Below are 17,343 nucleotides of genomic sequence, written 5' to 3'. Positions count from 1 at the left end.
AATGAGCAACTTGAATCCATTCCAGTCCTCTGAATCTAGTCACACTATCGATGCAAGGAGAAACCGTGAAACCTTCGGCTCCCCCAGTGTGGGAGTCTGATGGTTAGGTCAGAGGTGTGACAGTAGATCATGTCAACACAAATAAGTGATCCAGCCTTCATCACTCTAGAACCAAACCCTTATACAAAAATCCATTAAAACCACACTGTGGTTCTCGTACAATTCCCTTTTTTTAAAAAAAAACTTTTATTGAATTATTAACAACTGTACATCATCTGTCATCGCAAAGTTGATACATATCTGGTGTCAAAAATTTCAAGAACGGATACCTCGTGGCCCAACTCAGACATCAGGCACAGTCATGTAGGTTTCTGCTTAGTTGAGACTTTCTTTATCATTAGATAAGTTTGAGCAGAGTATTAGAAAATTAAATCCAAAACAAATTCTGCCTTTATCCTGGGAGCTGAGTTGTGGATAGAACGGTGGTCAAATTGTTGATGTGCTGAGAAAACTCAAAAACCAGAGTATGGATAGGGACAGGGAAAATGAAGTGGTTTTTGCCTGACCAGAGGGCTGTTGACAGGAAAGTGGATGAATAAGTGGGGGTATGAAGGAGTGGGAGGGAGAAAGAAAAATTCAAATATTCCTCTTCGGATCCAATCATCGAGCTTGACTTTACTATTGCAGACCCACGCAGGTTGTTGTGGCTGGTGTAAGAGGTTTTCTCTCCATCACACAGGAGCAGGAATCTGGCCACCAGGTTTGCTCCACCATTCATGGCTGATCTAGCCATGGACTCATCTCCACTTAACCCACCTATTTCCCCCATCACCCTCAATTCCCCCTCTATGTGAAGGTCTCTTATGCAGGACCTCATCGAATCTTTAGAAGTGTCGTCGGTGGTTCAGTGGGAAGCACTCTGCAGATCATATTCTCCAGAATAGTGTGTGGTACCAAGCCCACAGTGCACTGGCCAACTTCTGCATCACCCACTCTTTTCCTGAATTACCTACTCCTGTTTAGAGTAATCTTTGTGAGAAACCCATCGCTAAGATGGAGAATGGCCTCACAGGAGAAAGTTCCCCTCAGTGAAGGTCGAAGACACTCAAACTGAGAGCAGGAGGGAACCCCTCAAGCCTGCTCCATCTTTCACTAACAGTACACTCAGCATTCACCCCAGCCTGGTAATCTATGATCTCTCTCAACGAGAATCGATCTCCACTGTCCTGAAGAGCATTGCAAAGACTTTCAGAATTCAAGTATAATTCTTGCACAAGAGGAAATATCAGTTTTTTTTTACCCCCTCAAACGAACATTATAAACAGTCAAAAGGCCCCAGGGAGAGGGAATAGGGAGGTCAGATGAATGGATATCTCATGGGGCAGGTAGACTCCTGACAGCACCCAGCCTAATTCTCACTGCCTTTTGAAATTATGAACCGGGTCCAACCAAAGATAGAAAGACACTGTGGAACTTTGTATAAATTTTACTCTTCCAGCTGAAATGTTAAAAAGTAAAAATAAAATCAAGACTTTTTGCAGGAACACAGCACCACTAGCTATCTGAGATTTGGACACATGTACAGAACAGATCAGACTGAAGCTAAACAGAGACCAGATGAGGCAGAGAAACTAATTGAGGCAAAAGGAAGGGGTCGGGGGAGGGGGGAAATTCTTAAAAAATAAATCTCTTCTGAAAAGCACAAGTCCTCCAATGGCAGGCTCCGATGAACTCCCCCCACCCCCCTCCTTCTGCTTTGATGTACAGGGAGGCAAAATGCAAAGCATGCCACAGTTCTGCAGATTCCCTGAGCAGTCTGTCCAACGTTGTGCCACGTATCCACCGCTCCAGTCCTTGCACCAGAATGGTAGCCGCAAAAGCGAGATTGAAGATCCAATGTCCACGGGTAGGAACGCGTATTCCTGTGGAGACCAACCGTGCCAATTCCCTCTGAAATCCCCTTCCAATTTCAGAAACTCGTTTCTATTTTCCAGGGAGACCGTTCAAACCCCACAGGGCGCTCCATGGAAGCTGGCACTACGGTCTTAGGGCACCGTGCAGAAGCACCCGACCGCCCGATATTTACAGCACAGTGTTCACGAGAAGCCACTGGTTCACGCTGGAGTCCTAAAACGTCTGCACGCAGTGGCGCCAATCCACAAGATTCACCATGAAAAGGTTCAGAGAAAGGAGGCCTGATCGGGCCTTCAAGAAATCTCAAACACCTCCGATTCAAACAGAGCACACTCCCAGCCTGCCTCAGAGCTGCAAGGAGACTCATCGACTCAGACTTGAAGCAAGCCTCGAATATCCCAAACAGTCTCTCGTAAACCACTCATTGGGTTGACTTTTCAGTACAAAAGCTGGATTTCGAGCCATGCCTGGACATCGCCGTCTAACGAGCCATTGTGGTTTTCCCTCTCTCCTCAGTAGATGACTTCGTAGACTGTTGCTTTCTTGTCACCAGACCCAGTGACAATATACTTGTCATCAGCCGAGATATCACAGCTCAACACTGACGACGATTCCTTTGACTGGAAATGGAAGAATAAAACAAAAACATGAGAGCAATGTTTAAGAGGTGCTTGGACAGGTGGAAGGAGAGGTGCGGAACAGAGGAAAACATGCAGACAGATGGGATGGGTTTAAAATTGGCACCATGGTCTGTGCAGATATTGCGGGTGAAAGGGCTTTTCCCAGGGCTGTACTGCTCCACGTTCTGTAAATTGCAGGCATTGGTGGAGTAGATGGAAGTAAAATGCATAAGTCACAGACATCGTGGCTGAAGTAAAAACAATACTGGAGAAACTCAGCAGGTCAAACCGTGTAATTTATAGAGCAGAGATCAAAAGCTAAAGCCAACATTGGTTCTGTATCTTCATCTTTGCTCTATGAAGTCCACGGTTTGACCAGCTGGGTTTCTCCAGCTTCATGTTTTTACCAGAGTAGAGAGAAGGTTTCTCCCAGATTGGAAATGTCAAATACTAGGAGGATTGTGTATGGGGGTGCACAAAAGCTTTTAAATGACATTTCTTACCCCCCCCTCCAAAAACAGATTAGTAGGTGCCTGAATGGCAGGGGTTGTGGATGCAAATACAAAATAGCAGCATTTAGACAGCCAATGAGGAGATCCAGAGGCAGATGGGATTATCCAGAGGTAGATGGGATTCATTTAACTTGGTATTGTGGTCAGCACTGCCATGGTGCGCTAAAGGGCCTGTTCCCATGCACTCTTCAATGTTCTACCCAAGAAGCTTTGCTTGGGCAAGTGATTTATTCCTTCCCCCACCTTACTGAGGCATGTGAAACACAGAATAAGTGGGCAACACACCCCAGGTTTCGTTTGCCTCAGAGGGAATGGACAACGCCTTTCCAAAGTGGGTCAGTTGGCAAATCACTAGAATCACAGTCTGAGGAGAGGGAATTCATTGCACACAACAACTGGCAAAGGGCTGTCTAAAACCCACACACGCCAACAGGGCAAAGTGTCCACGCAGAATCGTTGGGATCAGGAGATCTTTCAGGGTTGCCTGCAACCTGGATGTGGGGTGAAAGGCGAAAGTCTGCAGAGGCTGTGACTGTAGAGCAGAAGTCCAAAAATCCAGACCAATCTTCAACTGTAGCAAGCTTTTGTGTGCGTGTACGTGCCACAGACACGCAGAAGTAGTGGAAATTAACAAATCAATATTTTGCTAATAAGCTATCAAAATTTACTTGTTCTTCTCTTTATTCTCATTAAATTTGAATTGTACTGCCTGAGAATCTGGAAAATCCCAAGCAGTCTGGATATGAGGACTTCTACTATAAAAACTCATCCAGAACAGGGAAAGGCAAGATGGGCAATAATTGGCAGGAGAGAGGCTACTGGAATCACTAAAGCCCCAAAGTTGGTGGGGGTGTGACTGAAGCCCTCAAAGACCAGCCCTTTGGAGATTAACCTGATTCGTGACAGCCGTGGGTTTGGGGGGGGGGGGGGGCAGGGGAGGAGCCTCGCACCTTGTTAAGGCTGGAGACCAATTCAAATTCTATAGTAGAACAATGTAGAAATGGAGACTCGTGATTCGAAAAGCTTTGGCAAGCCTCTTACCTGGAATATACTGGCACCATATGGTGTCCTCCAGGCATTCAGGAGGTTATCCTTACCAGTGCTGACAAACCACTTACCTAAAAACACAAATTCACAAAGTTTCATTTCAGCCAAAGGATGGGCTCGTGATTGACGTGATGCTGCTTGCAGTCGTTCTTCTGGCCACAGCCCCAGTAATCAAACCTAACCCACAGAGCAAAGCAGAGACAGGATGCTGAGAGGTGAAGCTCCACCCTCGGGGGTGGGGTGCGTTGGAAGAACCGCACCCAGAGGCAAGGAGAGGGTGCAGTGCCCTGGCCTTGGGCCTTCCGAGGGGAAGGGTGTTTGTGGAATCCCAGCTTCGGGCCCAGAGAGTGGGGGTTGGAACTCTGGCCCTGCACCCCAGGGAGCGTGGAACCCTACCTGGTCTGGCTCCTCTAGGTTCAAGAACAGTGGTTTCCCCCATCAGCCATTAAGCTGCTGAATCTCCCTAAACAGCCTTCACTGCAGCCGTAATCGAGGACTGCCAAAGATCTACTGACCCCATCGGCGCTGAAAACTCTGTACCACAACTGCTGTATATTCACATCTCCTCCCCTTGTAGCTGTGCCTTCATTTAATTCATGTTTATTTGTGTTTTACATACCTGTGTTGTTACAGCAAGCAAATATATCACTGTATCTATATATTGTACCCATTTACATGATAACAAACTCTCATTCCCAAATTAAGAGTTCGGCAATGGTGATAAATAAAACAGTTGAATTAAAATTCAAGAAGTAAACTTAGAACAAATTCGTTCAAGCACTCAACTTGTGTAAATTTCAATTGGCATTCGAGGAGGAAAAATGGAGGAGCAAAAGTATTCAGCTGCTGAGCTCAACATGTTGCAGGACATGGATCCATCCCAAGCCCGGGGTAGATCAGATGTTTTGACACTGGACACAATGCAGTACAGAAGAAACGTCGCATCAGGCACTGAGCAAGATGCTGGACCTTAAAAACAACCAGTCATCACCACAATTCAATCTGCTTTTGTGCATGTTTATGGAATGTTTTACTACCAGTCGAAGAGGGTAAACAGATGAATTACCAGGGGACAGAAGGTGATAAAAGCCCACTGAAGAGCAGACAAGATTTCTTCTCCCTTTTCAACTTCCTGGTTCACACCTCTTTCAGCCATACGAGCCAAGTTGACTAGCTTGGACCACCCCTCCCAACCGACACCATATACCCCTTGTATCATTCAGTCCAGGCTCTCCAACCCTTCCCCTTTCAAACAGCTTTGATTTCTAACAAAGTCCATGAACCTGAGCGTTAACAGTTTCTGACTCGCCCATCTGATGCACTGAGTGCTTCTACTCAACCAACCAGATGCAGGGACGTTTCTACCTCAGGGAAAGTCCACAGAGAAGAGGGGAGAAGGCCAGGGAGTGGGAGGATGGATCAGCTCACATTTAGAATAGTGGAGCCAATTTGATGGGTCTACTTCTGCTCCTATATCGCAACAAGGATTGCAGCCGCCTTCAAGGGAGAAACCAGTGGGGCTACAGGTGACGTCCAGGTGAAGCATCAGCGCCAACACCACCTCAAGCCCATTCATTGGGACGAGATTTGGAAGGAGGATGCAGCTGCCACTGCACGGGCACCTGGAGCAACACACCCTGTAGGCAATTAGAGCCTGGTGACGTCAGGCACAGGTCCCTGCATCACTCAGCTGGAGTAGGGCTGCAGAGAGCAGCATGGATACTCCCCCCTTTGAGGGAAAGTCAGGTGTTAGGGAGAGAGGAAGCAGCAGTCTTTCTCTTACCACTCTGCCCCCCCCCCCCCCACCCCCCACAGTCAATAAACTGGGCAGTGGAGCTGTGCTGGGATTCAAGTATGTGACTGGCACATGGCCTCAACACTGCTCCTTGGGAAAACTTGAGAGTTTATTGTTAAACACACAAGTACAATGCAGATGCTCTGAACGGCACACCAATTAAGAGTCTAAATTATCACGAGAAAAAGGATTGATATATATAAACAGTTGCAATTAGTGCAAAGAAAATAAACCATGCAGACATATCCTAGGTTGTGGACTAGTTTACGGTTAGGGTAGAAAAGGGAAATTCAAGAGCCCAGTAGTTTTTTGGGGGTGGGGGAAGAACTGTTCTTGAGAGGTGCTGGTCTTCTGCCCAAAGGTTGCAGTGAGAGGAGGCTGTGACCAGTGAGATGGATGTCCTTTATGATATTGGCTGCCTACTTGAGTGAGCAAGAGGTCAGAGCCAGTAATGGCTTAATTTGCCCCTCACTGCAGACTTCTACACTGCTGGGCAGACCAAGATTCATAGCAGGTCGCATTGCAAGCAGCCCACCATGAATGAGGCTTTGGGGGGGGGGGGGGGTCTGGGAATTGCCAGTGGGAGACAACACCACCAGTTTGAGTGTCACTGAACATTTTCAGGTGCTCATGATATATCGGAGAGGAGGGAGAACTTGGGGCTGTGACTGTTCCAGCAAAGATTACCCCAACCCAAATGCACTTCAACTCCATCTCCACTTACCACAGTAAGCAAACTTCAGTGACAGGACACAGCTCTCGTGTAAATGAAGCTGATATTTGTCCGGTTTGGTGTGATGTAATACTTCCACATTGCTGCTCTCCATTCCCACTGCTAGCCACTCACCAGTCGGGCAATATCCCAGCGAGAAGATCTGTAGAGGGCCACAGAGCAAATCCATATAATACGCAAGACAGACCAACAGACAAAAGGTGTAAAGGATGAAAATTTGTAGACACTGTGGTTTAAGTAAAAAATACAATGTTGGAGAAACTCAGCAGGTGTCTTAGAGGTGATATTTTTGGATCGACCCAAACTAAGCATAGGACAGTGTGCCGAACATATCCTCACGAGAAAGTCATCTAGTCAACAATTCACCTCATTTTAACCAGACTGCTTGCAAACTCATCCTGTGCTTGTCCAGGGTCAAGACAAGTTAATGACTAGAGAGTTAGTAGTCAAGTAATTCAATTGTGCATCAACCTGAAGGTATTTGATACAATGAGACCAGGACAGGGGTTTATTCTGACATGGCTCTTCCCCCAGAGCACCAGCCCTATATTCAAGGTAAACAAAAAAAAAACTTTCCACCTTATACAGGGACCGCTCCCTTGTCCACTCCTCCATCCTCAATCGTCCACCTGCACCCACACTTCCACCCTTAGGAACCCCAAACAGTCCTTTCAAGTGAAGCCACATTTCACTGTGATCTGCAGCATTCAGTGCTCCCCAACATCGGAGAGACTGGACAATCGCTTTGTTGAGCACCTCGGCTCTGTCCACCGCAGTAATGTAGATCTCCCAGTGTCCACCCATTCCAATTCCCAATCCCATTCCCTTGCTGACACTTCTGCCCATGGTCTCCTGCATTGAGAGACTGAGACCACACACAAATTGAAGGAACAACACCTCATCTTCTCTCTGGGTACCCTCCAACCAGATGGTATTAACAAAGACTTCTCTGGCTTACAATAAACCGCCCTACTTCTTCCTCCATCACCTTCCCCAGCTCTCTCTTTCTTTCTGTTCCCTTTCACACAGACAAATTCTATATTCACTTCCTTTTGTCTGTCTGGACCCCTCCCCCAGCCAGCTCTGTCTCTATTCTGAAATTTCCGGCCTTTTTTTGCTTATTCCTTGAAGGAGAGCTCAGGCCCAAAACATTGGCAATACATCTTTACCTCCTATGGAGGTAAAAACCGGCCAAGTTCCTCTGGCATTTTTGCCTGTTTCTACTACAATCACAGCATTTGCACTTTTGTGTTTCACAAAAATAAATTGGAACACATTGGGAAAGACTGAGGACATGCAGCAGATGCAGAGAGAGAATCCGAGTTTACGACCCATCATTAAACAGTGACCCTCCACTGACTGAAAGTTCAACGACAGGAAACGTGGAGTAGTCTCTCTCTCCACCCATGCTGGAGGATTCTGGTATTTTCTGATTTATTTCAGACTTGCAGCATCTACATTTATTTTTGCATGTTCACAAGAGTTCAACAGAGTTTGAGTAAGAATACAGCCAAGAAACTATTCAGCCACATGGCAGTGAAATCTAAGATTGAGCAAAGCCCATCCCACCAAGATAGGAGGTTCAACCATTGGTCCCAGGCCAAGAGTGACCAAAGACCAGAGCAAATTAGCACTTCTCCACCCACCTGCGAGGTGAAGTCATGTTGCTGGAGCTGTCTTCCTTCTCTCAGATCCCAGGATCTCACAGTGTTGTCCAAGCCCCCTGTCCACAGCTTAGTGCCATCATGCGAGATGTCAATGCAACTCGCTCCGTCTGTGTGCCCTTGGAACTGCCTGCAGAAAGCCACAAACACATCTGGTCACAACTGGCACCTTCCTCTCCACTCAATCTGTCAACACAACAGCAGTCCATTGACCGTTGACCATTATCCCTCTCCCTTGATTCTTAGGCCACAAGTACAGGAAGTGGACTGGGCATCGAGAATCCAAGGCGAGAGTACAGATAGCGAATGTCTGCCCTGTCCAGGCAGGAGCATCCCCACAGGGTACCACTCCAGAGAATAGGGCCAGAGATCAATGCCAACACACCCACTCCGGTACAGGAAGTCCTGAATCTGGACTGCTCAGGGATTGGGGTCAGTTCGGATTTTCCAGATTCTTGGGTAGTACTTTTACATTCAAATTTAAGGAGAATAAAGAAGTGATCAGGTAAATTTTGATAATTTTATCAATGAATCATTTTTTGTATAAAATAAAACAAGTTAAAAAAATTATTTGTTTATTTCCACGTCTTCTGTGCATCTGTGGAGTTTACGCATCTGCGCGCACAGAATCCCTCTGAATTTAAAACATTTGAGTTTTCAAGAAGTCCTTATTCTCAGGTAGTCTGGATTTCTGGGCTTTTACTGTACTGAGCTAGCAGCACATTGTGGGAGAATAAGCAAAGGTCCCGAGGGGTCTCCTCAGACAAGATTCCATGGCACATTTTGAGATTGCCTTCTGAGGGCGATCTCTACCTTTTTCTGCAGGGGACCCTGGTTTTCCTGGACAAGATTCTGCTCTCCCATCAGGATCAGTCGGTCACTGGCACTTTGATGTCTATTGGGAACTTTGATGTCTGTTTGGTTGCCACCTTCTCAGTATCAGGAAGGACATCTCAATGAATTCGTCAACTTCACATCAGCAGGGAGCAGTGTGGGATCTGGGATCTACGAGAACATGCTTCAAGCGAGATCTGACAGCGCTGGGGGAAAGGGAGTCAGGAAAGGAAGGAAGGATATGTCAGCCAACAGCCTCACCTTACAAGAGTCTGGTTGTGCAGATCCCACACAGCGATGTTACCATCACTGCAGCAGGAGAAGCAGACTTTAGCGTCAGGGCTGATCGCTAGGGCGTAGCAGGCTGGCGCAGAGGACGTGAGCTCAGCTTTTATTCGAGGCGTGGGAGAGGCCAGGTCCCATATCGTTAGCGTGCTTGCTTCCCCTCCGACGATCAACGTTCGCCCATCGGGTAGAAGTTTGCAGGAGCGGATGTAATTGTCCCGGTTCTGTTAAGGAGAAGTGGTAGTAAAAGTGAGTTAGTCAAGGCATCAGCGCAATTTAGATGGGGGATGGACAGACCTGTGGACACATTCTCATGGTCTACTCTTCAAGGATTCAAGCCCCATTCAACACCCAAGTACTGACATGTGCAGCACAGGGAGAGATGGTGTCTTTCACCCAGATGGTTACCGAAATGCTGAAACACCAGGGTCCCCTGCAGAGAAAGGCAAGCCTCTCCTTTTCATTGGTGGATTCATACCACAGAGCTTCCTAGCAACTCCCCAACTTTGGTGGTCCAGACACACGAGCTCACGGAGTGAGCAGATTTACTCGCTTTAGGGGTGTCAGAACCCACCGTAGTCAGAGGTCCCACTAACAACCCCAATATATCCAAGCTGGACCCAGGCTGGCCCAAAGCACTGTCTCATAATGTTTCTGTACCGACTGACACGTGGAGCCCAGGCTCTGCAGTGAAGCTAGATATGGAGAAGGGGGCATCTGCTCCCAAACTTCCGCTGAGCGAGGCACACAGGAGACTGCAACCTGGAGCAAAGAAACAATCTGCCGGAGGAACTCAGTGTTTTGGAGAGAAAGAGTGGTTGACATTTAGAGTCTGATCCCTTGATCGAGCCAAGTATAGAGGGGAGACGGCCAGTAGAACCAGGACGATTACAGCAGCTCCCTTCCGACAAAGGGTTCTGACCAGAAACACTGATCGTTCAGTTTCTCCCTCTGGGGCTTGACCCATCGAATTCCCCCAGCAGGACAGCCTCTTTTAACTGTCACCACAATCCCAAGGGGCCTCATTGGGTTGGCATCAGCCCAAAATTCTGCCCTCTGAACCAACATCAGTTTTAGTGATATAGTATGGTAACAAGCCCTTCCCAGCCGACATGCCCACACTGCCCAAATACACCCGTGTGACCGATTTATCTACCAACACCATACACATTCGAAACATGGGAGAAAACCCATGCAGATGGGGGAGGTGGGAGAACCTACAAATTTATTACATTCAGCTGTGGATTTGAACCCAGGCCACTGGCACTGTGATAGCATTACACTAACTCCAAAGCTAGGCATTTGAGAGCCATGGCCTCCTGGAGATGTTTGGAAGTCAACCAACACCCCACACACTGCCACTGCCTCCACTCACCAGACAGTCCAACTGGGAGACTGGGCTCTTGCTGCCCGGCTGGCTGATGTCCCAGATCTTCACACAGCCTTTGCCGCCCGTGTAAACATGCCTGGTGGGATTGCTGATGGTGACGGCGCACACCACCTCACCGTGACTCAAGGTGTTGATCTGCCGAGCGTGCCGGGGAATCCCAGACCCAATCAGAGCATCCGGAGGGAAGGGCACTGGCTGCATTTGTCCGTCCGCACTCACGTGAAAGGAATATGCACTGGCCGGGGGTGGGAGAGAGAAGAGAGAGCAGGTAAATTAAGAAACAGTTTGCTCGCCACCGCGATCACAGGATGTGACCAGTTCTCCCCAAAAGTCCGGAGAATCCAGGAAACAAGCCGGTTTGGGCCATCCTCCAACCAGATCCTCCCTCTCTTTCCCTCGACTGTGTACACATTCACTGATGCATCTATCCTCAATTATTCTCCATAATCTTATAGCAGGAGGCCATTCACCCCTCTTGATTTATGCTGGTGGTTTAAGCAATTCCCTGCACCAAAAGCTCCCCCCACCCCCAAAGGAACCCCTGCACAAAAGGGTGAATTTCCAGCTGGTCGTCAGCTTACGACAGTGCCTGTGGAATGTGGGAGGAAACTGGAGCACCTAGGGTGGGGGATCCACAACCACAGTGAGAACATGAAAACTCCACACAGACTGGTTGGAATTGACCCACTGAATGCTACAGGACAGAAAACAGGCCATTTGGCCCCTCTCGTCTGTGCCGACCATCATCTCCCTTGTCCCATTGACCTGCTCCCATTCCATAACCCGTCAGACCTCTCCCTTCCATGTAACTATCCAATTTATTCTTAAAACACACAATCAAGCCCACCTTCACCAAATCAGATGGCAGCTCATTCCACACTCCCACCATTCAGTGAAGAACTTCTCCCTAATGTTCCCCCAAACCTTTCCCCCTTCAGCTTAACACTATGACCTTATTTATCTTGCCCAATCTAAGTGGAAAAAGCCTATTCACATCCACTCGGTCTATATCTCTCAATCTTGTAAACCTCCATCAAATCTCCCCTTATCTTCACTCCAAGGAATAAAGTCCTTACCTGTAACTCAACTCCTGGAGACCCGGGAACATCCTAATAAATCTTCTCTGTACACTCTCAATCTTATTGATATCCTTCCCATCATTTAGATGCCCAGAACTGCACTCAATACTCCCTGGGACTATGTAACAGTAACTGCTGAACGTGTGGGAATTTTACTCACTTTGAATTTAGAAGACTGAGAGGGGATCTTATAGAAATGTTTCTTTTGGCTTCGCGGACGAAGATTTATGGAGGGGTAACGTCCACGTCAGCTGCAGGCTCGTTTGTGGCTGACAAGTCCGATGCGGGACAGGCAGACACGGTTGCAAGGGAAAATTGGTGGGTTGGGGTTGGGGTTGGGTTTTTCCTCCTTTGTCTTTTGTCAGTGAGGTGGGCTCTGCGGTCTTCTTCAAAGGAGGTTGCTGCCCGCCGAACTGTGAGGCGCCAAGATGCATGGTTTGAGGCGATATCAGCCCACTGGCGGAGGTCAATGTGGCAGGCACCAAGAGATTTCTTTAGGCAGTCCTTGTACCTCTTCTTTTGTGCACCTCTGTCACGGTGGCCAGTGGAGAGCTCACCATACAACACGATCTTGGGAAGGCGATGGTCCTGCATTCTGGAGACGTGACCTACCCAGCGCAGTTTGATCTTCAGCAGCGTGGATTCGATGCTGTCGGCCTCTGCCATCTCGAGTACTTCGATGTTAGGGATGAAGTCACTCCAATGAATGTTGAGGATGGAGCGGAGACAACGCTGGTGGAAGCGTTATAGGAGCCGTAGGTGATGCCGGTAGAGGACCCATGATTCGGAGCCGAACAGGAGTGTGGGTATGACAACAGCTCTGTATACGCTAATCTTTGTGAGGTTTTTCCAACTTCCAGAAATGTATAAAACGATGAAAAGCATAGATAAGATAGGGGTATGCAAGTTGTTTCCATTGGTGGTGGGGGGAGACTAGAATTAGAGGACACAGCCTCAAGATCCAGGGTAGTACATTTAGGACGGAGATGAAGAGGAAATGCTTTTCCCAGAGACTGGTGAATCTGTGGAATTCACTCCCATTGAAACAGTGGAGGAGACCTCAGTGAATATATACAAGACAAAGATGGACAGATTTTTTTTTTCAGGGAATTGAGAGATATAGGGAAAAGGCAGGTGAGTGATGAGCCCATCAGATCGACAGGCTGGATGGGCAACTCCTGTTCCTATTTCTTATTCAGAATTGGGTCCATTGAATCTACTGCCCTTGCAATTGCAGGAATTCTACTAATGTTCAACGTATGCCCTCCTAGCACCTCTGTGACAACCCAAACTCTGGTCAACTGTACACCCATGGATCAGATCCCTTGTAGCTAGCTCCAACATCTCAGCAACTCTGGCAGAGACTACAAGTACAGAGCTCACGCGAGGAGGCCCTCACCCCACCCTCCTGCTGGAGCCTGGATGCCTCTGGCTGTTCTAAGGGAAGCAGGTTTGAGCAGAGGATGTGCATCAGGGAGACTTACGGCTTTCCACCTGGAATGGAGGCCAAGCTGGCGGAGAGTCCTGGAGCTCGCATGTGGGAGTGAGGATCAAAACCAACCTGGTGAGGGAAAGGCAGACAACCATTCAGTTTACAGCCGGTGGCCTGCTGCGTCAGCAGGTGCACGCCACTTCAAATGAGCAATGGAAGAAGGAAAATATAAGTTACGTACACCTCCGAAGCTCACCATGGGGGATCGATAGGCAGCAGCGTTGATCTGTGGTGAGATGTGCAGACTGGAGTATGGACCGGGGCTGGTCAGAGCGCCATTGATATCATGGTGAGGCAGCATTGCAAAAGGAGCGTAGGAGCCTGCCAGCGAGATCGGCGCACGAAGAGCCGGTGCTGAAAAATAAACCAGAACGGGTGGGGTGGGGGATAAGAAGCGGATAAAGTTTTTACAAACCACGCAAACAAAGGCTCCTCTGAACACAGGATAAACAGCGACCTCCTTCACGTGGACATTGCCGAGGCAACAACCCAACCCCTACAACCCCAAGTTCATTGGCACACGCATCAAAAAATACAGTGATGGGGTTGTTTTGTGACCCATTCAGCAGACATCTCACTCCTAGTACAGTTCAAAAAGAGATCAGATGGTTGCGAGCAAAGGGAACATCATTTTGTGATCACATGGGAGCGCTGGAGGTGAATCCAGACACTCAACGACTCTGTAGGGATTCTTTCTCTTGTACTGTACAGGGCACCAGGTGACACTAATATCTGCCTTCAGCAGGAGGAGGCAATTTCATGTAATATTACATGTTCTGCATAAGAAAATAAAGGAATCTTGAATTCAGGAGTCTGATGTCAGTGGGAAAGAAACGGAACTTGAATCTGGTGGTGAGTGATCTCTCACACACGTCTAACTTCTTCATGCAAATGCGAAGGGGAAGCACGGATAAAGCAACCTTTCTATCTGTTTCTATCCCCAAGAAGTGGTCTGAGTTTGCAAAAACTTTGAAGGATGCCTATAGAGACTTCACAAGTAGGCGTTAATTGGACATGCTGTAAAGTAATGGATTATTGTTTTGTAAAGAAAACAGATGAACGGACTCAAGATAAAGTCCAGAGCCTCAGTCTGTGTTCTAGGAAGGTCATGTGGTTTCCTCTGTCTCTCTCTCTCTTTCCCCCCCTCCCCCCCCCCAAATTCAAAGCCCTTGTGGTCCATACAAGTGGTTATGGCTGCTGTATAATGTTCCACTTGAAATAAGAGAAACAAAAATGAACTCTGATGGCAGGAGGAAAGAGTTGATCATCTAGAAAACCCTGATGAGGCAAGTTTCTTCAGCAAGACACTGAAGTGGCTGATTGGAAGGAATCAGTTTGTGTCCAACGAGCAAACAAATCTCTCTGAAAACTGACAAGAACCTTCCTGAGTGGTAATTTAAGCACCAAAGCCTGGTGAAGATTCGTAAATGTTAAATTCTGAAAGATACCAGAGAACTTGGGTCGAGTGAGAAGTGAGATTGGCACTGTGAATCAAAGAACTTTTCTGAATTTACACACACATTACATAAACGTGCACTTAGAATTAAGTGAGGTTAAGCTGTTAATAGTAATAAAGTTTGATCCTGTTTTCATGTTTAAAGAGAATTAAAAGTAACTTTTGTTTAAGAGACCATTTGTCTTGGTGAATTTCTATTTCTGTTGGATTTCGGGGTCCTCTGGGCACAGACATACAGCAAGGTAAAAGGCCATTTTCTGCCCCTGCCACCCAATTAACCTACAACCCCTGTACATTTTACCTAAGGTTTGGAGGAATCCAGAGCACTGGAGGAAACCCACACAGACACAGGGTGAACATACAAATAGACGGCGCTGGATTCAAACCCCATTGCTGGCACTGTAACAGTGTTGCGCTAATCAAGCTGCTCAGAAACTAAAAATACATATTACACAAGGTGAAAAGAAAACAAGGCTTTTACTTAAATGTGCTGTGGCCCCTGGGGTGGGGGGGGGGGGGGAACTGTAGGGCCTCCATTGAGAATGGCTGCTGTAGATAACAGCAGAAGAATAATTTAACCTACCAACCCACTGGTCCTTGGGTTGTTGGAGAAAGCAGACATCCACACACAGTAACAGCAGCTAAGACCAGGACGGAACCCAGTGCCTGAAGAGGTGAGGCAGCAGCGCTAATAGCCGCATCATCCCGGTGGAAACTTGCTCAACACGGGTGGGCTGGTTGTGGCTCAATGAGCCTACAAGGTCCAAGAGTTGTGACCAACGCATCCAGCTGTGGGACATTCACGCAGCACAGAGCAGTTACCTAGTGAATCGATGCCTGGAGGCTTTCCCGTTATTGACCGCAGGCCTGGAGTCGAACTGGTGCCTGGAGTGGGAGCATCATTGCGGGGTGTGGGAGTGTTGGACTTCATTCCAGGTGTTGATGATTTGTCATTCTGCAAAAAAAAAAAAAAAAGTTATATATATATATATATATATAATGCATCTCCAGATGCATTCTCACAGGAAGCATCTTCCCCAAAGGCCACTGAAGGCTCCCAGTTACGCATCGATCCATCTGCCCTGGACATTCTCCACTGCCAGAGGGCAGTCAAATGTACACTATATAAACGAGGAAGCACAAAAGCACAAGGAAGTGCAAACAGTGAGGGCGAAAGGAACTGAGTGAAGGAACAGGAGGTTGTGCCGATGGATTTAAGGGGAGTTGTGTGTGGGGTGAATGCTGGATGTAGGAAGCCTGAACATGCAGCAATTTAAATTTAATTTTTTTTAAAAATTTCAACATACAGCACAGTAACAGGCCCTTTCAGCCCACGAGCCCGTGCCACCAATTGATCTTCAACCCCCCCCCCCCCCGTACATTTTGAATGGTGGGAGGAAACTAGAGTGACCAAAAGAAACCCACTCAGACATAGGGAGAACCTACAAACCCGTAAAGACAGCACAGGATTCGAAACCCAGTCACTGGCTCTGTTACAGTTGTAGCTTGTGGAAAAAGAAATGTTCATTAAAGCATTCACATCCTTACAAGTTTTCATACAATCAGTTAATTTATACATACAGCATGGTAATAGTCCCTTCTGTCCCAAGAGCCCATGTCCCCAAAATACTCAAATTAATGTACAACCCCAGTACATTATAAAGAGTGGGAGAAACCCACGCAGAATGTATGAACTGCTTACAATCAGCACGAGATTCAAACCCAGGTCACTGGTGCCATAATATCGGTGCGCTAAGCCAACCGCACCATCCCTCCAAGACTCCGTCTCCGCTCCCTCTACTGCTGCACTGAACCTCAAAACAGAAGAATTCTACTGCATGCTACGAACCAGTCAAATTCACATTCACAAGCGAATGAGTCACTGTCTCATGAATGGCTCCATGTCAGTAGAGGAGGGGATCTCCAGATGCATTCTCACAGGAAGCATCTTCCCCAAAGGCCACTGAAGGCTCCCAGTTACGCATCGATCCATCTGCCCTGGACATTCTCCACTGCAGAGGGCAGTCAAATGTACAGTAGAGGATCAAGTCTTCAATTTCCATCTGGCCCTCCAGCCTAATGGCATCAACAGAATTTTCCAATTTTAGAATCCTGAAGAGGTGTGTTGGATGGCAAACACCCTCCCAAATGCTTTAGTGAACATTTCTTTTCCCCACAAGCTACAACTGTAACAAAGCAGTGACTGGGGTTCGAATCCAGCACTGTCTTTAAGGAGTTTGTAGGTTCTCAGTGTCTGAGTGGGTTTCTTCCGGGCTAGCCAACCCTGGTTTCCTCCCACCATTCAAAATGTACAGGGAGTTGTAGATCAATTGGGAGCAAGGGCTCATGGGCCGAAAGGGACCGTTACCGTGCTGTAGGTCTTAATTATTAAAACAATAAGTTTAACTTGCTACATGTTCAGGCTTCCTACATCCAGCATTCACCCCAGACACAACTCCCCTTAATCCATCGGCAAGACTTCCTGTTCCTGCCCTCTGTTCCCTTCATTCTCTGGTGACCTC

General features: G+C 47.5%; 1 protein-coding gene across 3 annotated transcripts in view; it reads right to left on the bottom strand.

Annotated features, from left to right (window-relative positions):
• Positions 1-211: 211 nt before the first annotated feature.
• The window catches only part of LOC138749486 (transducin-like enhancer protein 3), a 69,517-nt gene continuing 52,385 nt past the window's right edge, over positions 212-17,343 (bottom strand). The window contains exons 12-21 of one of the 3 annotated variants that reach the window (XM_069910886.1): positions 17,236-17,248; positions 15,644-15,776; positions 13,562-13,719; positions 13,358-13,434; positions 10,780-11,029; positions 9,381-9,628; positions 8,268-8,415; positions 6,613-6,763; positions 4,088-4,164; positions 212-2,534 (exon numbers count right to left, since the gene is read on the bottom strand). In XM_069910886.1, coding sequence (XP_069766987.1) covers positions 2,427-2,534; positions 4,088-4,164; positions 6,613-6,763; positions 8,268-8,415; positions 9,381-9,628; positions 10,780-11,029; positions 13,358-13,434; positions 13,562-13,719; positions 15,644-15,776; positions 17,236-17,248 — 1,363 coding nt within the window. In that variant the 3' untranslated portion in view covers positions 212-2,426. Of the gene's footprint in view, positions 2,535-4,087; positions 4,165-6,612; positions 6,764-8,267; positions 8,416-9,380; positions 9,629-10,779; positions 11,030-13,357; positions 13,435-13,546; positions 13,720-15,643; positions 15,777-17,235; positions 17,249-17,343 lie in introns of all 3 variants that reach the window. The other 2 variants (XM_069910885.1, XM_069910884.1) reach the window with 2 other exon arrangements.

The sequence above is a fragment of the Narcine bancroftii genome, chromosome 14 (assembly GCF_036971445.1).
Source record: "Narcine bancroftii isolate sNarBan1 chromosome 14, sNarBan1.hap1, whole genome shotgun sequence".
NCBI classification, from domain to species: Eukaryota; Metazoa; Chordata; class Chondrichthyes; order Torpediniformes; family Narcinidae; genus Narcine; species Narcine bancroftii.
This window is presented reverse-complemented; position numbering and strand designations above follow the sequence as displayed.